At 45.9% G+C, this 18,588-nt stretch overlaps 1 protein-coding gene across 1 annotated transcript; it reads left to right on the forward strand.

The window, feature by feature from the left end:
- Positions 1 to 1,617: 1,617 nt before the first annotated feature.
- Positions 1,618 to 17,975, forward strand: LOC134350295 (vesicle-associated membrane protein 8-like). Its single transcript, XM_063055336.1, has 3 exons — positions 1,618 to 1,761; positions 13,756 to 13,908; positions 17,596 to 17,975. The coding sequence occupies exons 1-3, from the start codon at positions 1,747 to 1,749 to the stop codon at positions 17,737 to 17,739; spliced, it is 312 nt and encodes a 103-aa protein (XP_062911406.1). The 5' UTR covers positions 1,618 to 1,746; the 3' UTR covers positions 17,740 to 17,975.
- The last annotated feature ends 613 nt before the right edge of the window (positions 17,976 to 18,588 follow it).

Consider the following 18,588-nt stretch of genomic DNA (forward strand, 5'->3'; position numbering starts at 1 on the left):
AAAGGGAAGCAGGGGTACCAGGTGATGAGGAGAGGTAAGGGGCCAGAATGGGGAACAGAAGAAGAGGGCAATTTTTTTTACCAGAAGGAGAAATCAATATTCATACCATCAGGTTGGAGGCTACCTGGATGGAATATAAGGTGTTGTTCCTCCACCCCGAGGGTGGCCCCACCTTGGCACAAGAGGAGGCCACGGACCAACGTGTCGGAACGGGAATGGGAATGGGAGTTAAAATGTCTGGCCAGCGGGAAGGTCCGCTTTGGGCAGATGGAGCGGAGGTGTTTGACGAAGCAGTCCCCCGTTTTACGCCGGGTCTCACCGATGTAGGGGAGGCCGCATCAGGGGCACCAGACACAATAGACGACCCCAGCAGATTCACAGGTAGAGTGTTGCCTCGCCTGCAAGGACTGTCTGGGGCCCTGAATGGAGGTGAGGGACAAGGTGAATGGGCACTTTGGCTGCTTGCAGGGACAAGAAGCGAGCATGCCTTGGGTGCTGAGGGCCCTTAGTGATGGATGCCTTACCAGTCTTACCAAGCTGTTGCCATACCAACCTGTCATGCATCTGGATAGGATGCTTTCTATGGTCAATCGGTAAAACTTGACGAGGCTCAAAGGGAACTCGCCAAGTTTCTTTAGCGACCAGAGGAAGTAGATATGCTGGTGCAACATTCTTGGATCAGGACAGAATATTGGTGATGCTCCCTCCTAGAAACCTGAAGCTTTCAAATCTCTTGACCTCAGCACTGCTAATGCAAACAGGTGTATATAGTATATTCCTGAATTTTGAAAAAAAAAATGATGCCTTGGTTTAACAACTGATTTGAAGTCCTCTCACCCTGAGGCTCCAATACTCTACCTCCACTGAGGTGCTAGTCTGGATTACTTGCTCAAAATCCTGGAGCAGGAATTCCAGAGCACAGAGGAAGGTGAACAATTGTACACTCAGTGTCTACTTTATTTGATACCTCCTGTACCTAATAAAGTGGCCACTGAGTGTAAGTTCATGGTCTTCTGCTGCTGTAGTCAATCCACTCTAAGGTTCGATGTGTTGTGCGTTCAGAGATGCTCTTCTGCACACCACTGCTGTAACGTGTGGTTATTTGAGTTACTGTCACCTTCCTGTCAGCTTCAACCAGTCTGACCATTCTCCTCTGACCTTGTCATTAACAAGGGGTTTTTGCCCACAGAACTGCTACTCACTGGGTCTTTTTTCGTTTCTTGCACTATCCTCTGTAAACTCTAAAGAGCGTTGTGCATGAAAATCCCAGGAGATCACCAGTTTCTCAAACCACCCTGTGTGGCACCAACAATCATTCCACAGTCAAAGTCACTTAAATCACATTTCTTCCCCGTTCTGATGTTTGGTCTGAACAACAACTGAACCTCTTGACCATGTCCGAATGCTGTTATGCATTGAGTTGCTGCCACACGATTGGCTGATTATCTATTTGCATAAACGCACAGGTGTACAGGTGTACCTGATAAAGTGGCCGCCGAGTGTAGGTGCCCTGCCTTTTTCTTTTTACCTGAATACAGGTGTCGCTGCAGTGCTGAAGGGATTAGTGCTGTAAGGGCTGGTCCACACTTCATGGTAATTAAGTAGGAAGCAGGAAGTCATGCGAGAAATGATGACATTTAAGAAGCAGGAAGCACGGTGGACACTTGTGCTGAATTATTGGTGAATTAAGTACATGAATCTCTTGGGTTTAAAGTTAAAGAGGGACTGATACTCCGGTGGGAAATCATGGCAGCGACAGCAGTAAGTAGAACTGGAAAGTTAATCGTGAGTTTCTCAACTCTGTTTCAGAAGTTTGCTTGAAGCAGTTTGCTTCGTGTGCCGTGTATATTCACCCCTGTACTAGGTGAGTCCGCCCACTGTTCAGATCTGACTTCTGACCAGGAGGCTCCGGCTAGTGAAGGCAAGATTTCTCCTGCAGTCAGTGAGCCCGGTTGATAATTTGTGCAGTTTATTGTACTTTACTGACCAACTGAATTTACCTGATGTTCTGCTGTATGGCAAATAACTTCTTTTGGTTTTTATCTAGTGTGCACGAAACAAGAGTTCTGGCTTTGATTCTTGGTAAAAATAGGCTGGATCTTTTGTTCTGACGCACCTGACGCACCTGACGATTTGTCCTTGTAGCTTGCTTGCACTGGCATGACTTACAGTCGTCTCATTGCCCGGTGAAACTCTTTTAAAGAGCTAGAACAGGTGCAACGGGCTGAATGGCCACTGCTTGCTCTCCATTAATCTGGTATACAAAAGAGTGTTTGTTTTACAGTGCCAACTCTCTTAATAGATCAGTATGGGAATCAGGTTTATTATCACCGACTTGTATCGTGAAAGTAGTTTTGTGGCAGCGCTACAGAGCAATATGTAAAATATATTGTAAATTACAGTAAGAAAGCGTAGGGGTTACACTACACTTTACAGTACAGGTGACCAGGGTTCAATTCCCACTGCTGCCTGTACGTTCTCCCCGTTTCCTCTGGGTGCTCCAGTTTCCTCCCATGGTCCTGGGATGAACCGGTTAGTAGGTTAATTGCGCATTGTAAATTGTCCTGTGAATATATATATATATCAATTAAATAGTGCAAAAAGAGAGAAAAATGGGTGCACACGAGTTTCTGCAGATGCTAGAAATCCAGAGTAACACACACAAGATGCTGGAGGAACTGAGCTGGTCAGGCAGTGTCTATGGAGTTCTCTGGTAAAAATAGTGAAGTAGGGTATTCATGGGTTCATTGTCCATTCAGAGATCTGATGGTGGAGAGGAGGTAGCTGTCCCTAAGACATTGAATGTGCGCCTTCAAGCTACTGTACTTCCTCCTGATGGTACAGTGCTCTCTGTCATGGGAAGAAGAATTTTATTGCTAACAACCTCCAAATACTGAAGGACCATTCTTCTATGTCAGCCTGATTTTCATTACAATAAAAAAGTAAGCTTGGTTTTGAGGCTTGTGGTAGAACTGTGCATCTCCGGGTAGTGGGGTGGAGATAAGTTTCTACCAAAGGAAATGTAAGGTGCTCTATTCCCTCCACTAGCCTGCAGATCACCCTTGAAGAAGGTGTAGCACCTCTTTAGCGCACCCTCCCCCAATCAGGGTCACGTAAAGCCGTGGGATCTGGTGGTGGATGGCTGTATGAGCAGCTGGTGCAGATCACAAGTCCTGGTTATGTGACCACTGATGCCAGGCAGACAATCTCTGAAGAGTATTGATAATGGCTGGGGTCACCCGTCTTGTAAAGACACTGCCCAGAAGAAGGCAATGGCAAACCACTTCTGTAGCAAAATTTGCCAAGGCAATCATGGTCATGGATAGATCATGTTTGCCCACATCATACCACATGGCATGTAATGATGATGTCATATGACACGGGACACAATAATGATATCATACAACATGGCACATAACAATGATGATGAAGATCGTAGCCATCTTAGAGGGGAAACCACAAGGCGACTTGAAAAAGTTGCCCGGAGCAAATTCTTGATGCTTTGTTAATTGCATGGCTGTAGCAGAAAGGCTTTGTCGTCATTCATCTCAGTTGCATTGTTGAAATTCAACTCAAATGTGTTGAGAGATAATCATCTTCCCGGGACCTCACCACATGAAAATGGTCCCGGTATCTTTGCACAATCCCAAACACAAGTTTGGTATGCATTTTCTTCAGGGAGTGTACGTTATTTTCTTTTATTGACTCATCTAAAATTAGATAGGCTAGCCAAATTACCCCCCTCCCTCCTGATACTAACCAGCAGACTGCCTCCAACCTGCTGGCATGAACATTGATTTCTCAAACTTCTGGTGATTCACCATTCCCCATTCCCGTTTCCCTATCTCACTTTATCTCCTCCCTCTGGTGCTCCTCCTCCTTCCCTTCCTTCCAAGGTGTTCTGTCCTCTCCTATCAGATTCCCCCTTCTCCAGCCCTTTATCTCTTTCATCAGTCAACTTCCCAGCTCTTTACTTCACCCCTCCCCCTCCCAGTTTCACTAAAAACTTATCACCTTATACTTCTTCCACTTCTTACTCTGACTTCTCATTTTCTTTTCCAGTCCTGATGAAGGGTCTTGACTGGAAACATCAACTGTCGACTCTTTTCCATGCCTGACCTGCTGAGTTCCTCCAGCATTGTGTTGGAATTGCTTGCATTTTCAGCATCTATAGATTTTCTCATGTTTGTGAGACTGCATTATTTGTTAGACCACGCCAAACTGAACAAGGGATAGCTTTACATCCTGGATTTTCACAGTCCTGACGAAGGTTCTTGGCCCAAAACGTTGACTGTACCTCTTCCTACAGATGCTGCCTGGCCTGCTGTGTTCCACCAGCATTTTGTGTGTGTTGCTTGAATTTCCAGCGTCTGCAGATTTCCTCGTGTTTGGATTTAACAAAGATTGCTTTCCTTCTCTTCAGACTTGCTGACTGTAAGAAAGGAAGTTGTTTTTTTAACTTCAAATTTTCAATACTTTAAAAATTAGTTTCATTATTGTTCTGACAAACACTGTCAGCAAGTCTCTCTACTTTCCTTTCTCCCGCCTTTCTCACGTTACATCCATTATATTCTCTGGGACCTTTCCTTAACCTAAGGGAATTCTTCCCAGTCTGATTAGTTTTATTTGTCACGTACATCAAAACACACAGTGAAATGCATCATTTGCATCGACGCCCAGCACAGTCCGAGGATGCGCTGGGAAAAGCCCATACGTGTCGCCATACTTCCAGTGCCAACATAGCATGTCCGCAACTTACTAACTCTACCCTGTACATCTTTGGATTGTGGGAGGAAACCAGAGCACCCGGAGGAAACCCAGACAGCCACGGGGAGAACGTACTAACTCCTTACAGACAGTGACAGGAACTGAACCCCCAATCTCTTGGTCACTGGTACTGCAAAGCGTTACTCTACTGTGCCGTCAACCACCTCTGCAGACATTTCTTTCGAACTGTGCAGAGCAGGTTGTGGGCTGTACAGGGTACGTCACGCGAAGGAGGCTGCCTTAGTGAGATCGGTCACCCCAGGCCGGAGTTCACCACCTGCATTCCTCTCCGCTGAAAGTGCGTAGTTGATGGTCAGAGCAGCTTCAAAGGGCCAAAGGCCCTGTTTCCAAGCTGTTTGATTCTTTCTAAAAGAAAAAGTCACATGCCTTTTGAAATTCCAGCTTCACACAGACCAAAGTTCAATTCGTGCCACTGCCTGTAAACAGTTTGCACGTTCTCCCCCTGGCCGTGTGGGTTTCCTCCGGGTGCTCCTGTTTCCTCCCACATTCCAAACCTGTGCCGGATTGGTCACATGGGCCCGTTGGGCCTGGAGGACCTGTGATGTTTGACGCCCTCTGTTGGTCGGGGTTGACACGTTTGTGGATTCCCAGCTGTCTTCTTGATTCGCAAGCCAGGGCAGTACGATATGGAGAGCAAGCTGTTCCCCCTTCCCCAGGCAGCAGATGAATTCAAAGGAACGGCAGAGACCGATATGATTTGGTGTCAGCGGCGTCACAGGAGTTGCCAGTCAGCATAGAACTCCCTTCGGGAATCTGGCTCCAGACTTTGCCTCGGGGTTTACTCCTGAAGCCTTTCCCATGAGTGGAGGAGGTGTGAGAGCAGAGTTTTCCTTCTCCTAGATGAGCAGAAAACCAAACAAAATTCCAAACAGCCAGTCAGTGTGAGGGTGAGTGCCAGTTAAAACCCCAGCCACCAAAACGTCAAAAGTGTGGTCAGTTTTGCCGTGGAGCCACTACAGAGTGCCATAACACAGCTGAAGTGGTCACCAGCTGTTAACTAGCATCGAGCAGCTGTTTGTGCCATTAGCGTCTTGGAGTAATAGAAAAGTACAGCACAGAATCAGGCCCTTTGGCCCATCTAGTCTGTACTGAAACACTTAAATTACCTACTCCCATCGACCTGCATCAGGACTCCAGCCCTCCATTCCCCTACCATCCATGTACCTGTCCAAAATTCTCTTAAACATTGAAATCAGGGCGGTATGTACCATTAGCGCTGGCAGCTCATTCCACATTCTCACAACCCTCCGAGAGAAGAGGTTTCCCCTCACGTTCCCCATAATCTTTTCACCTTTCACCCTTAACCCATGACCTCTGGTTGTAGTCCCACCCAACCTCAATGGAAAAAGCCTGCTTACATTTATACCCCTCATAATTTTGTATGCCTCTATCAAATCTGACAGGCACATATGTGCATTTGTACTCCGGAAATTTCTCTTTTGAAGGCCTCCCTCTTAACAAGTACACCTTTGCCAGAAGACAGCTTCTTATCACCAGATCCGTTCTGATACCATCTCAGTTTCGCTCACAGAGTCATACAGCACGGTGGCACAGAAATAGATCCCTTTGGCCCATCCGGTCCATGTTATCCTGCCTTATCCCATTAACCTGCACCTGGACCGTAGCCCTCCATACCCCTCCCATCTATGTATTCATCCAAACTTCTCTTAAATGTTGAAATCAAATCTGCACCTGCCGCTCCTTTGGCAGCCCGTTCCACACTCACACCACCTTCCGAATGAAGAAGTTCCCTTCTCAGGTTCCGCTTGAATGTTTCACCTTTCACCCTTAACCTATGACCTCCTGCTCTAGATTCACAGAACCTCAGTGGAAAAAGCCTGCTTGAATTAACCTTACCTATACCCCTCATAAATTGATTATGTCTCTACCAAATCTCCCCTCATAATTTGATTATATCTCCACCAAATCTCCCCTCATAATTTGATTATATCTCTACCAAATCTCCCCTCATTTTCCCACTCTCCAGGGAATAAGGTTGTAGCCTATTCAATCCTTTCCTATAACTTAGGTCCTCAAGTCACCGACTTATACAACATCAACATAGTATTTCTGATTCTCCCCAGCCTGGTCACCTTTTGACGTCTGGTTTAAGATGGTGACAGTGACCCTTAGCGACTTCTGGCCGGTGGCAATGAAAACAATTAAATATTTCGTCGGTCACTCTCTTTCGGGTAAAAGATCATCTCAAGCAAGAGCCTGTAACTTCCCCTTGGACTTGAAGGCAATTCAACGCAGCAGGGCCAAAGCGAGGCGAGGCACCGGGAGTGAGGAAGAGCCGAGGTTTGATCGAATTAAGTGCTGGGCTGAATTGGGAAGGTCGAGTACAGGCCGAATCGGGGCAGTGGGATCCAGGCCCCAGAGCGTATTGAAGCGAAGTGACTGAACCCTACGTTTAAACGATGATTTTGGCACCGGGCCAGATTGAAAAGGTCAGGAAGACGGGGCCCGAGGCAAGGGATGGGCTGTTCACTTCACTTCTCTGCGACGTTTACTCAGCTCTGCGCTGAACTAAGAGTCTGTGGACAGACTCACTCTGAGTGGACTTCAGTTCAGAATACTACTTGCTTATATTTATTGTTTGCATGATTTGCTTTTTTTTCCTCGCTGCATGTTGGGAGTTTGACGGTTTTCTTTTTTTAATGGGCTCTATTGTGTTTCTTTGTTTTGTGGCTGCCTGAATGGATACGAATCGCAATAATAAATGATAATTTGATAATAAATGTACTTTGAACTTTGAAACCACATTTTCAGCAGATTTGCGCAGTGCTATCTACACCTGGGCCATTATGGAGGATGATCTCTGATGTTTACCTGTGGTCGGTGGCACACGTTATCCTCAGTAAGCCTGCCCTGAGGAGTATCAAACAGGAAGCGGAGAGGACTCCGTGGGTCAGGCAGCTTCTGTGGAGGGAAATGCACAGCCAAGTCCCAGGTGAAGGATGCTCCTCGTCCCGCTCAGTTCCCTCAGTTCCCCGCTTGTTGCTCCATGTTCCGGCTTCTGTGCTTCTGGAGGTGAATCAGATCACAGGCTCCCAGCAGAAGTTTTCTTCTCTGTCTCTGCCACCCAACATGTCAGTATCGGTCACCTCGAAGCACCAGATGGTTTCCACTGACGTTGGTGGAGTACAATCAGTCAAGTCCAGTATGATGTTCTCCCAAGGGGTTATTTCCTTAATGGAGGAAGCTTGTGTGTGACTTTGTTTAACAGGGGGAGGCTGATGCATGGCCAGCCACCTCACAGTCCTCGACTGATGGGGGTCAGGGAGTGCAAGACGACTGGGGACACTTCACTGCTGCCGCCTTCCTCCACCTTCATTGCCATTGTGAAGAGTCATCATCTTCCGCCAGCTCCACCGTTGAGGTCTTGGTTGGATCGCTCTTTGTCTGGAACCTCCCCTTTGACCTTATCGCCATGGTGACCCTACCAGGAGCTAAACTCCAGACAGCGTCACTCTCGGGATCTCAGGAACTCAAAAGCCTATCCACCACAACATCATCATCATCATCATTATGTTCTGTGTCATATGACATCATCATTGTGTACCGTGTCATATGACATCATCATTATGTGCTGTGTCGTATGATGTGGGCGATCACGGTCTTTCCATGACCATGATTGTTCTTGGCTAATTTTCCTACAGAACTGGTTTACCATTGCCTTCTTCTGGGCAGTGTCTTTACAAGACAGGTGACCCCAGCCGTTATCAATACTCTTCAGAGATTGTCTGCCTGGTGTCAGTGGTCACATAACCAGGACTTGTGATATGCACCAGCTGCTCATACGACCATCCACCACCTGCTCTCATGGCTTCACGTGACCCTGATCGGGGGCTAAGCAGGTGCTACACCCTGCCCGAGGGTGACCCGCAGGCTAGCGGAGGGAAGGAGCACCTTACACCTCCTTTGGTAGAGACGTAGCTCCACCTCGCCAACCATCTACCACAACAAGGTGTTTAAAATGAGACGTTGAGCTCTGGCATCTTGGGTAAGTCCAAAAGATCCTGTGGTGTTGTTTCAAGCCGGACATTTACCCGACTGTTCTAACATGAAGCACTGAGTTGGACAGTCAGACTTGGGCAATGTGTAGGCTCTGAGATCTCAGATTTCAGGGGCAGCACAGTAGCGTAGCAGTTAGTACAACACGTTCTGGTGCCAGCTGTAAGACTGGGAGTCTGATTCCCATTGCTGACTGTACGCTCCCACCAAGACCGTGTGGGTTTCCTCCGGGTGCTCCGGTTTCCTCCCAAGTTCCAAAGGTGTACGGGTTAGGGTGAGTAAATTCTGGACATGCTACATTGGAGCCGGAAGCTTGGCGACACTAAGTGACCCTGAATGGCTAAATTAGCAAATAGGTGAATCTTTAAAGATTGGGGATTAAGAGGCTAACACGTAGGCTGCCCCAGCACATCCTCAGTGCATTTCACAGTGCGTTGTGATATTTCGCTGTACACTCAGCTGGGACCTCCTGTACCTAATAAAGCGGCCACTGAGTGTGGGTTTGTGGTCTTCTGCTGCCGTAGCACGTCCACTTTAAGGTTCAACATGCTGTGTGTTCAAGAACCAAATGGTTGAAGGGAAGTAGCTGTTCCTGAACCTGCTCATGTGAGACCTCAGGCTTCAGGGTGAAAACGAAAAAAAAGTTTTGAAAAGAAAGTCATTGGAAAGAATCGGGGGGATGGCCTTGCTGTCTTATATCTCTATTAGGCGACGAGGACTTTTTATTTAAGAAGCTGTTGTGGAATAGCTTACTTAGAGAATGGTCGGTAATGGTAACATACACTGTATGTACATAATTTGATAATAAATTTTATTTGGAACCTTGTGGTTGAAATCAAGAAGTCCCATATGAAATGGTGGAAACTTTACTCAACAAGACAAAATTTGGAATTTCCCTTTAGCTTTGGCCTTCAATAGTATGTTTCTCATGATGACGAAATAGATTAGAACAAATTCCTTGTTCGACCAGTTGTACGTCTTGAGGTACAGTCCATCTCAGGTTTGTATATGGTGACATATATGTACTCTGATAATAAATTTACTTTGAACTTTGAATCGGAATCAGACACTGTGATGGACTTCTAATCACAATAGACAATAGACAATAGACAATGGGTGCAGGAGTAGGCCATTCAACCCTTCAAGCCAGCACCACCATTCACTGTGATCATGGCTGATCATCCACAATCAGTATCCAGTTCCTGCCTTCTCCCCATATCCCTTCACTCTGCTATCTTTAAGAGCTCTATCTAACTCTTTCTCGAAAGAATCCAGAGAATTGGCCTCCACTGCCTTCTGAGGCAGAGCATTCCACAGAACCACAACCCTCTGTGTGAAAAAAGTTTTTCCTCCACTCCGATCTAAATTGTCTACACTTTATTCTTAAACCGTGGCCTCTGGTTCTGGACTCCCCCAACATTGGGAACACATTTCCTGCCTCTAACGTGTCCAATCCCTTAATAATCTTGTATATCACCTGACAGCTGTGGTTTGCATTTTGTCAGACTACTGAAAGTGAAGTTACACTCTGGTCACCTGCTCATTCATGCAAATATCTAATCAGTCAATCGGGCCACAGCAGCACAATGCATAAAGCATGCAGACATGGTCACGAGGTTCAGTTGTCGTTCAAACAACCCATTCAAAATGCTGGAGGAGCTCAGCAGGCCAGGCAGCATCTATGGAAAAGGGTTTCACATCGTCGACTGTTTACTATTTTCCATAGACGCTGCCTGGCCTGCTGAGCTCCCTCAGCATTTTGTGTGTGTTGCTCTGGATTTCCAGCATCTGCAGATTCTCTTGTGTCGGTTGTTGTTCAGACCAAACATCAGATTGGGGAAGAGATGTGATCTCAGTGACTTTGATAGTGGAACGATTATTGGTGCCAGACGGGATGATTTGAATATCTCGGAAACAGGCGATTTCCTGGGATTTTCACACACAAGGGTCTCTAGAGTTTACCGAAAATGGTGCAATGAGCAAAAAGCGAGCAGCAGTTCTGCGGGCAAGAACACCTTGTTAAGGAGAGAGGTCGGAGGAGGATGGCCAGAGTGATTCAGAACGGGACAGGAAGGCGAAAGTAACTCAAATAACAATTCGTTACAACAATGGTGAACAGAAGGGCATCTCTGAACACACAACAGATTGAACCTTGAGGTGGATGGACTACAGCAGCAGAAGACCACAAACATACACTCAGTGGCCACTTTATTAGGTACAGGAGGTACCAGAGGGGGTAAATGTACTTTGGTAACAAATTTACTGGGAACATTTTTTTTTTGAGAATCCCCATCTGAAATGCTTGAAACCTTGCTACAGCGCGACAGGAGCTAGAATCTCCCGTAAACTTCCGCCATCAGTAGTAGATTGCTCATGACGACGGGAATAGATTGGAGCAAATTTCCTGTCCGACCAGTTAAACATCTTGAGGTAATCAGGATCAGATGTGGCTGTGGGCCTTTAGTCACCTGCCCGCTGAGGTATGCATTGCATCAGACTTCTGTGATGAGCTCAGCTGAACAAGTTAGCCCTCGGATACATTCCTTCGATGTTGCCCAAATTTAACTGATCTTGTAGAGATTTTACAGCTGGTAAAATACTTAAAACTAGGACAAAAGTGCGAAAATAATATTATTTATTTCCTTTACAATTGCGTGGCCACTTGACATTATTCAAAGTTCAAAGTAAATTTTCAATACACAAGGTGGTGGGTAGATGGAACGAGCTGCCAGAGGAAGTGGTTGAGGCAGGTACAATGGCAACTTTTAAGAGACATTTAGAGAGGTGCGTGGAAAGGAGAGGTCTGGGGGGACCTCGCCAAACATTTGGGGGCTGATGTGGGCAGATGCAGCTAGCTTTCACAGGAATCTTGACCAGCGTGGACAAGTTGAGCCACAGGGTCCTCTTCCATGCCGTGACACTCTGTGACTCTGAGAATTTTAAGTGATTCTGCTAATTTTAACTAATTCTAAGACCTTGAAATGGATAAAGGTTGACCATTGGCAGAAGAGAGCGCGCTACAAGCCAGATTAAGGCGTCGGGGACCAAGAGCAGGAAACGAATCAGTTAAAGGGAGGTGTTCAGCCCCACTACTCAGTGCCAGCCTCGGAACCCCATCTGAGCTCGTCCCATCTCCCTCTCTTCTCGCTCCTCTCATCGGGCGGGAGGTGCAAGAGTCTTGTGTCCCACGGCATCAGGTTCATGAACGGTTGTTGCCCTACAGCCATCAGGCTCCTGAACCAGCCTGGATAGCAGCCTCAGCAGAGAGACATTGATAGGATGCAGAAGTGGGCTGAGAAGAGGCAGATGGAGTTCAACCCGGAGAAGTGTGAGGTGGTACACTTTGGAAGGACAAACTCCAAGGCAGAGTACAAAGTAAATGGCAGGATACTTGGTAGTGTGGAGGAGCAGAGGGATCTGGGGGTACATGTCCACAGATCCCTGAAAGTTGCCTCACAGGTAGATAGGGTAGTTAAGAAAGCTTATGGGGTGTTAGCTTTCATAAGTCGAGGGATAGAGTTTAAGAGTCGCGATGTAATGATGCAGCTCTATAAAACTCTGGGTAGGCCACACTTGGAGTACTGTGTCCAGTTCTGGCCACCTCACTATAGGAAGGATGTGGAAGCATTGGAAAGGGTACAGAGGAAATTTACCAGGATGCTGCCTGGTTTAGAGAGTATGGATTATGATCAGAGATTAAGGGAGCTAGGGCTTTACTCTTTGGAGAGAAGGAGGATGAGAGGAGACATGATAGAGGTGTACAAGATATTAAGAGGAAGAGATAGAGTGGATAGCCAGTGCCTCTTCCCCAGGGCACCACTGCTCAATACAAGAGGACATGGCTTTAAGGTAAGGGGTGGGAAGTTCAAGGGGGATATTAGAGGAAGGTTTTTTACTCAGAGAGTGGTTGGTGTGTGGAATGCACTGCCTGAGTCAGTGGTGGAGGCAGATACACTAGTGAAGTTTAAGAGACTACTAGACAGGTATATGGAGGAATTTAAGGTGGGGGGGTTATATGGGAGGCTGGGTTTGAGGGTTGGCACAACATTGTGGGCCGAAGGGCCTGTAATGTGCTGTACTATGTTCTATATAACTTCACTCGCCCAGCAATGAGCTGACTCCACAGCCTGTCGACTCACTTTCACAGGCCTTGTCTTTGTTCTGTACAGTTTTTCACGGACTTTATTAGATTGTTTTATTTTTCAGTGGGTGCCTGTGAGAAAACGAATCTCAAGGTTTATATGGTATACGTACAAGCATTGATAATAAATTTTCTTTGATCTTTGAATTTAATCTCCTGCATTGCAACTGTTGCCATGCCTTCTTGACGGTTGCTGTTCTGTGTTGACTTCTAGTTATCCATCTCACAGATTAGGCCCGTCTGGCCCTTCAAGGCGTGTCACCCAGCAACCCTCTATAGAACCCTAGCCTAATCACCGTACTGTTGTGTGCTTAACATTTCAATAATAATTGAGTAATCTTGTATCTATATTGTTGATTAAACATTATTTTTCATTTAAATATTTTATTACGGATTATATGTAAAAATATGTTAATTACATACATCATCATGATACCTGCGTGCCTTGCTTAAAGTGAAGGCAAAGTTACACCCCTATTTTGGACTGCTGTGAATCAATTTAATGCTTTGAAGTTACAAAACATATCAGGGACAATTTACAATGGACTGTGGGAGGAAACTGGAGCACCTGGATGAACCCCCCCCACCCCCGGAGAGGACTTACAAACTCCCACAGGCCGCAGCGGGAATTGAACCTGGGTCACTGGTACTGTAAAGCTTTGTGCTAACCACTGCCGCCACAATGCTTTATGGTGGGATGTCAATCACTGTTATATTGTTTTACCCTCCTGCCCCTGTCGTCTGGTGCTGACCGACTGTTGACCGCCATTGTGACCTGCTGACTGTTGTCTGGTGTATTCTGTTGCCAGGTGGAGGGCCCTGTAAAGGCGGACCGTGTCCGGAGCCTCCAGAGTGAAGTGGAAGGAGTAAAGACCATCATGTCTGAGAACGTTGACCGGATACTGGCTCGCGGCGAGAAACTGGATGATCTCATGACCAAGACTGAGGACCTGCAGGCCAGCGTAAGTTGGAAAGTGGGGTGATTATTACATAGATGGACCTACACACCAGAGAATTAAGTCTTGACCTATTCAACCTTTTCCTAAAACTCAGGTCCTCCAGTCCCGACAACAACCTTGTAAGTGCACTAATCACTTAACCATGCCTTTTCCTCAAACTCATTCCATTTTATACCAATGGCAATAGTTCAATAATTCCACTTAATATCAGAGAACGTATATAATATACAACCTGAAATTCTTACTCCCTGCAGACATCCTCGAAACAGGAGAAAAAAACCCCAAAGAATGAAAGACAGAAAAAAGACATAAGAACCCCAAAGTCCCCTGTCTCCTTCCCATGCACAAGCAACATCAACCCCCCCCCCAAATTATTGTAGCACAAAACATTGGCACTCCCCCCACCCACCATACAAGCAACAGCAAAGCCCCCAAAGAGAGACCATGGTCAACAGTCATTTAAAAACTCTTCACTCCAACATTTTGACATCCCACCGGCTCTCTCTCTCTCTAACAAAGGAGAGACAGATGTCACTCCTTCCACAGCACCAGGGAAGACAACGATTCCTATTTTGATGTTAAAATCAGTTTGAAGCATTGCTTTTTTATTTCGAGTTCCCCGACTCTAGAATCGATTACCGAGTGCCGAGCCCTCCGTCAGCCACTCTCGCTGTCTTCGATGTTTCGGCCCCCACTATGCTTCAGTTCGTGACAGCGGTGAAAATCCGTGCCCACGGGGCCATGCAGTTGCCCGACTTCAGGCCAAACCTGGACCTACTGAAACACAGCCAATCAGCAGGCTCCAAGAACAGGACACGTGGTCATGCATGATTGCGGTTTTTGAGTGCCGCTTTAGATCAAGGATCCTGACAGGACCCAGCCACCCTGAAAAGGAAAACAGAGACAGTAGAGTAGGACAAATGTAACTGTTTTGCTGATGGGCTGGGAGGTCAGCCCCACCCCCGGCGCCATCTTTAGCTCTGCCCACTGCCGGCCTAATGATCCTATGGCCAATTCTCCATTTTGGCCTCAGTACCATGTTAGCTTCCTCTCTAGTGTTTCCCTGAACAAAAGAAACCCCACTATAGAGACGGCTATCATTCAATGCCTTGGTTCTCAATTTGAGGTCCTGTGGCCTGCCCCATCACGGGTAGACAGGGTAGTGAAAAAGGCTTTGGGTATGCTGTACTGCATAGAGTATAGAGTATAGGAGTTGGACATTATATTGCAGCTTGACGTAAATCAAAATCAGCATGTCATTGTGTCTAATTTCTTGTGAAACCCCACTGTTTTCCTTGGCTGTGTAAGTCTAGGGCAGACACACTCTGGTCCCACCAAACCCGTGAGATTGAGGTGCTCTCCCACCCCAAATCCCGGTTTGTGTGGATGCTGTGTAACTTGCTACCCTGTTACAACTCAGTGCCAAGAAACAACAGACAGCACACGGCATACGATTAAAGGAATTCGATTTCTGAATCTTAACTTAACCGAAGGGTTATTAAAGAAAAGAAAGAAAAAAGACAAAAAGGGCCCATTATAATTAAACAGCCAAATGTGCTCAAGTTGGAGCTCAACTCTTCCCAAAGTTCATATTCACCGATCCTCAGTCGACCTTGGCGCCTGGCTCCATCGAATCACGGTCTCCCACTGGGTTGAATCCTATGACCAATTCTCTCCAGCATCCTCACTCTTCATCTCCACCCAAACAATAGAAAACCCAAGACCAACCATCCTGATTGGATGTCACACATTCCTCAGCATCCCTTATCTCCAACGATAACCCAAACAGGCTGAAACCAGAACAGACTGCTCTTACAGAACTGCTAAAATGAAATGCCTACAGCATAGCAGTAAAAATGTGAACCAGGGTGTGATCACCTGTGCTGGATTGGTTCAGTTAGCAGCATCTTGGGCCAGAAGGTGATGACGTTGAACCCCGGCATCTTGAGAATGTATCTTAGGGATAAGACACTGCTGCAGCCGAGAAGGCCCCTCTCCATGGCCAATACTTTGGCTGCAATATTAAACTGAGGAACTCTCTGTAAGGAAACAATGATTTCAATCATTTTGGACGATGGAATTGATGGCTTTGTTGCAAAGTTTGCAGACGGTATAAAGATAGGTGGAGGGGCAGGTAGTGTTGAGGAAGTAGAGAGGCTATAGAAGGACTTAGACAGATTAAGAGAACGGGCAAAGCAATGGCAGATGGAAGACAGTGTCGGGAAATGTATGGTCATGCACTTGGGTAGAAGAAATGAAAGAGTTGAGTATTTTCTAAATGGGGAGAAAATACATAAAATTCTGAGGTGCAGAGGGACTTGGGACTCCTTGTGCAGGATCCCCTAAAGGTTAATTTGCAGGTTGAGTCTGTGGTGAGGAAGGCAAATGCACGGTTAGCATTCATTTCAAGAGGACTAGAATATCAAAGCAAAGGTGTAATGTTGAGACTTTATAAAACACTGGTGAGGCCTCACTTGGAGTATTGTGAGCAGTTTTGGGCCTCTTATCTTAGAAAGAATGTGCTGAAACTGGAGAGGGTTCAAAGGAGGTTCACAAAAATGATTTCAGGATTGAATGGCTTGCCATACGAAGAGCATTCGATGGCCCTGTGCCTGTATTCACTAGAATTCAAAGAATGAAGGGAGACCTCACTAAAACCAATTGAATGGTGAAAGTCCTTAATGGAGTGGAGGTGGAGAGGATGTTTCCTATGGAGGGGGGTCCAAGACCAGAAGGCACAGCCTCAAAATAAAGGAGCATTCTTTTAGAATGGAGATGAGGAGAAATTTCTTTAGCCAGAGAGTGGCGAATCTGTGAAATCCTTTGCTACGACAGCTGAGGCCATGTCTCCTGTATCTTATGGTCATATGGAAACTAAGGAATAAGGAAATCCTGTTGCAAAGTGCAAAGAATAGCAAAAAGTAAGCTCTCAATTTCCTGCTAAACATTTCTCTCTTTACAAAAAGTCTGGGTAAATAATTACCACAGGGCTTTTCTCTCTAGGGTAGAGGAGGATGAGAGGTGACTTGATAGAGGTGTACAACATGATGAGAGGCAAAGATCAAGTAGAGGGCTAGATACTTTATTGCCGGGGCAGAAATGATAAAATGCACAAGATTATAAGAGGCATAGATAGAGTGGACAGCCAGAGACGTTTTTCCAGGGCAGAAATGGTTAATACGAGGGGGCATATTTTTAAGGTGATTGGAGGAAAGTATAGCAGGGATGCCAGATTTAGGATTTTTATTCAGGGGGTGGTGGGTATGTGGAATAGGGGTGGTGTTAGAGGCAGATATATTGGGGGTAATAAAGGAACTCTTAGATAGGCAATGGAATATTTTAAGATGGAGGGCTATGTGTAAGGGAAGGATTAGATTGACCTTAGGATAGGTTAAAAGGTTGGGCCAACTTTGAGGGATGAGGGTCTGTACTGTGCTGTGATGTTCTATATTTGCCTATGTGTATCAAGTACTTTTAAGTGGTTTTGAAGTGACCTAAAAGCTGAAATAACAGCTCCACTTACACAAGGCCTGGTAGGTGTCCCTTGCTGAAGGAAGTGAGGTAGAGACAAAAATATTTAGGTCAGCAATTTACCCTCTGGGAACTTGAAAACTCAGGCGTTGCTGAACTGCGTTCCATGTACAGAAGGAGGAATCAGCTACCAATTCAATGTCTCATTTTCCTTTGCAGTCAGAACACTTCAAAACCACGTCCCAGAAAGTGGCTCGGAAATACTGGTGGAAGAATGTGAAGATGATCATCTTGCTGGTGATCATTGCTGTTATTATCCTGACTTTGATCATTCTCTTTGCCACAGGGGTAATTCCCTCCTAACAGCAGGAACTATTAAATCAGCTCATTGTTCCTTCGGTGATATATATGTGATAAGTTCCATGCCTTCGGTTTCCAGTCTATTCCATACAGTGGGGATGTAGATGTACTTTTGGCTCTGATGTTGATTTTGGTCTGTATATTTTCAGCATACCTCTAGCTGTACAGAGGCATGCAAAATCATTTGTAAAAAAAAACTTCCTAATATAAAAGTTAACAATAAAGTTTCAGAAAGAGGACCAAGAAATATGCAAAACGTTTACTCCTTTTCTGTAAATTAGACGCCCATCAGTGTGGGAGATCTTAGGTTTGGTACAAAGAAGTCTTCGTCATTTTATTTTTTTTAAATTTAGAGATAGCGCAGTTCTGGTCCAGCAAACTGCTCCACACAATTACACCCAATGTGACCAATTAGTCTACAAACCTGTACGCCGTTGGGATATGTGAGGAAACCAGAGCACCCGTATGAAACTCATGTGGACACAGAGGGAGAGCGTTAAAAACTCCTTACAGGCAGTGGCAGGAACTGAACCCGGGTCACTGGCGCATTAATGCATTACCCTAACCGCTAGGCTACTGTGCTGTGCAGTTTGGGTTCAATGTATCTATACTGGGCACCCCAGGTCAGACCATAAATATCATGATATTAGAGCAGAATTTGGCCATTCAGCCCATTGAGTCTGCTCTGTCATTCAGGCATGACTGTTTTTTTCCAATCTCATTGTCCCAACCATGTCCCTTGTCTCTGTATCCTTAACTCCCTTACCAATTAAGAACTCTGCCTCAACTACACCCAGTGACTTCATTTCCACAGCCTTCTGTGGCAATCATTTCTACAGAATCACCACCCTC

Source organism: Mobula hypostoma, chromosome 8, assembly GCF_963921235.1.
Source record: "Mobula hypostoma chromosome 8, sMobHyp1.1, whole genome shotgun sequence".
Classification (NCBI taxonomy): Eukaryota; Metazoa; Chordata; class Chondrichthyes; order Myliobatiformes; family Myliobatidae; genus Mobula; species Mobula hypostoma.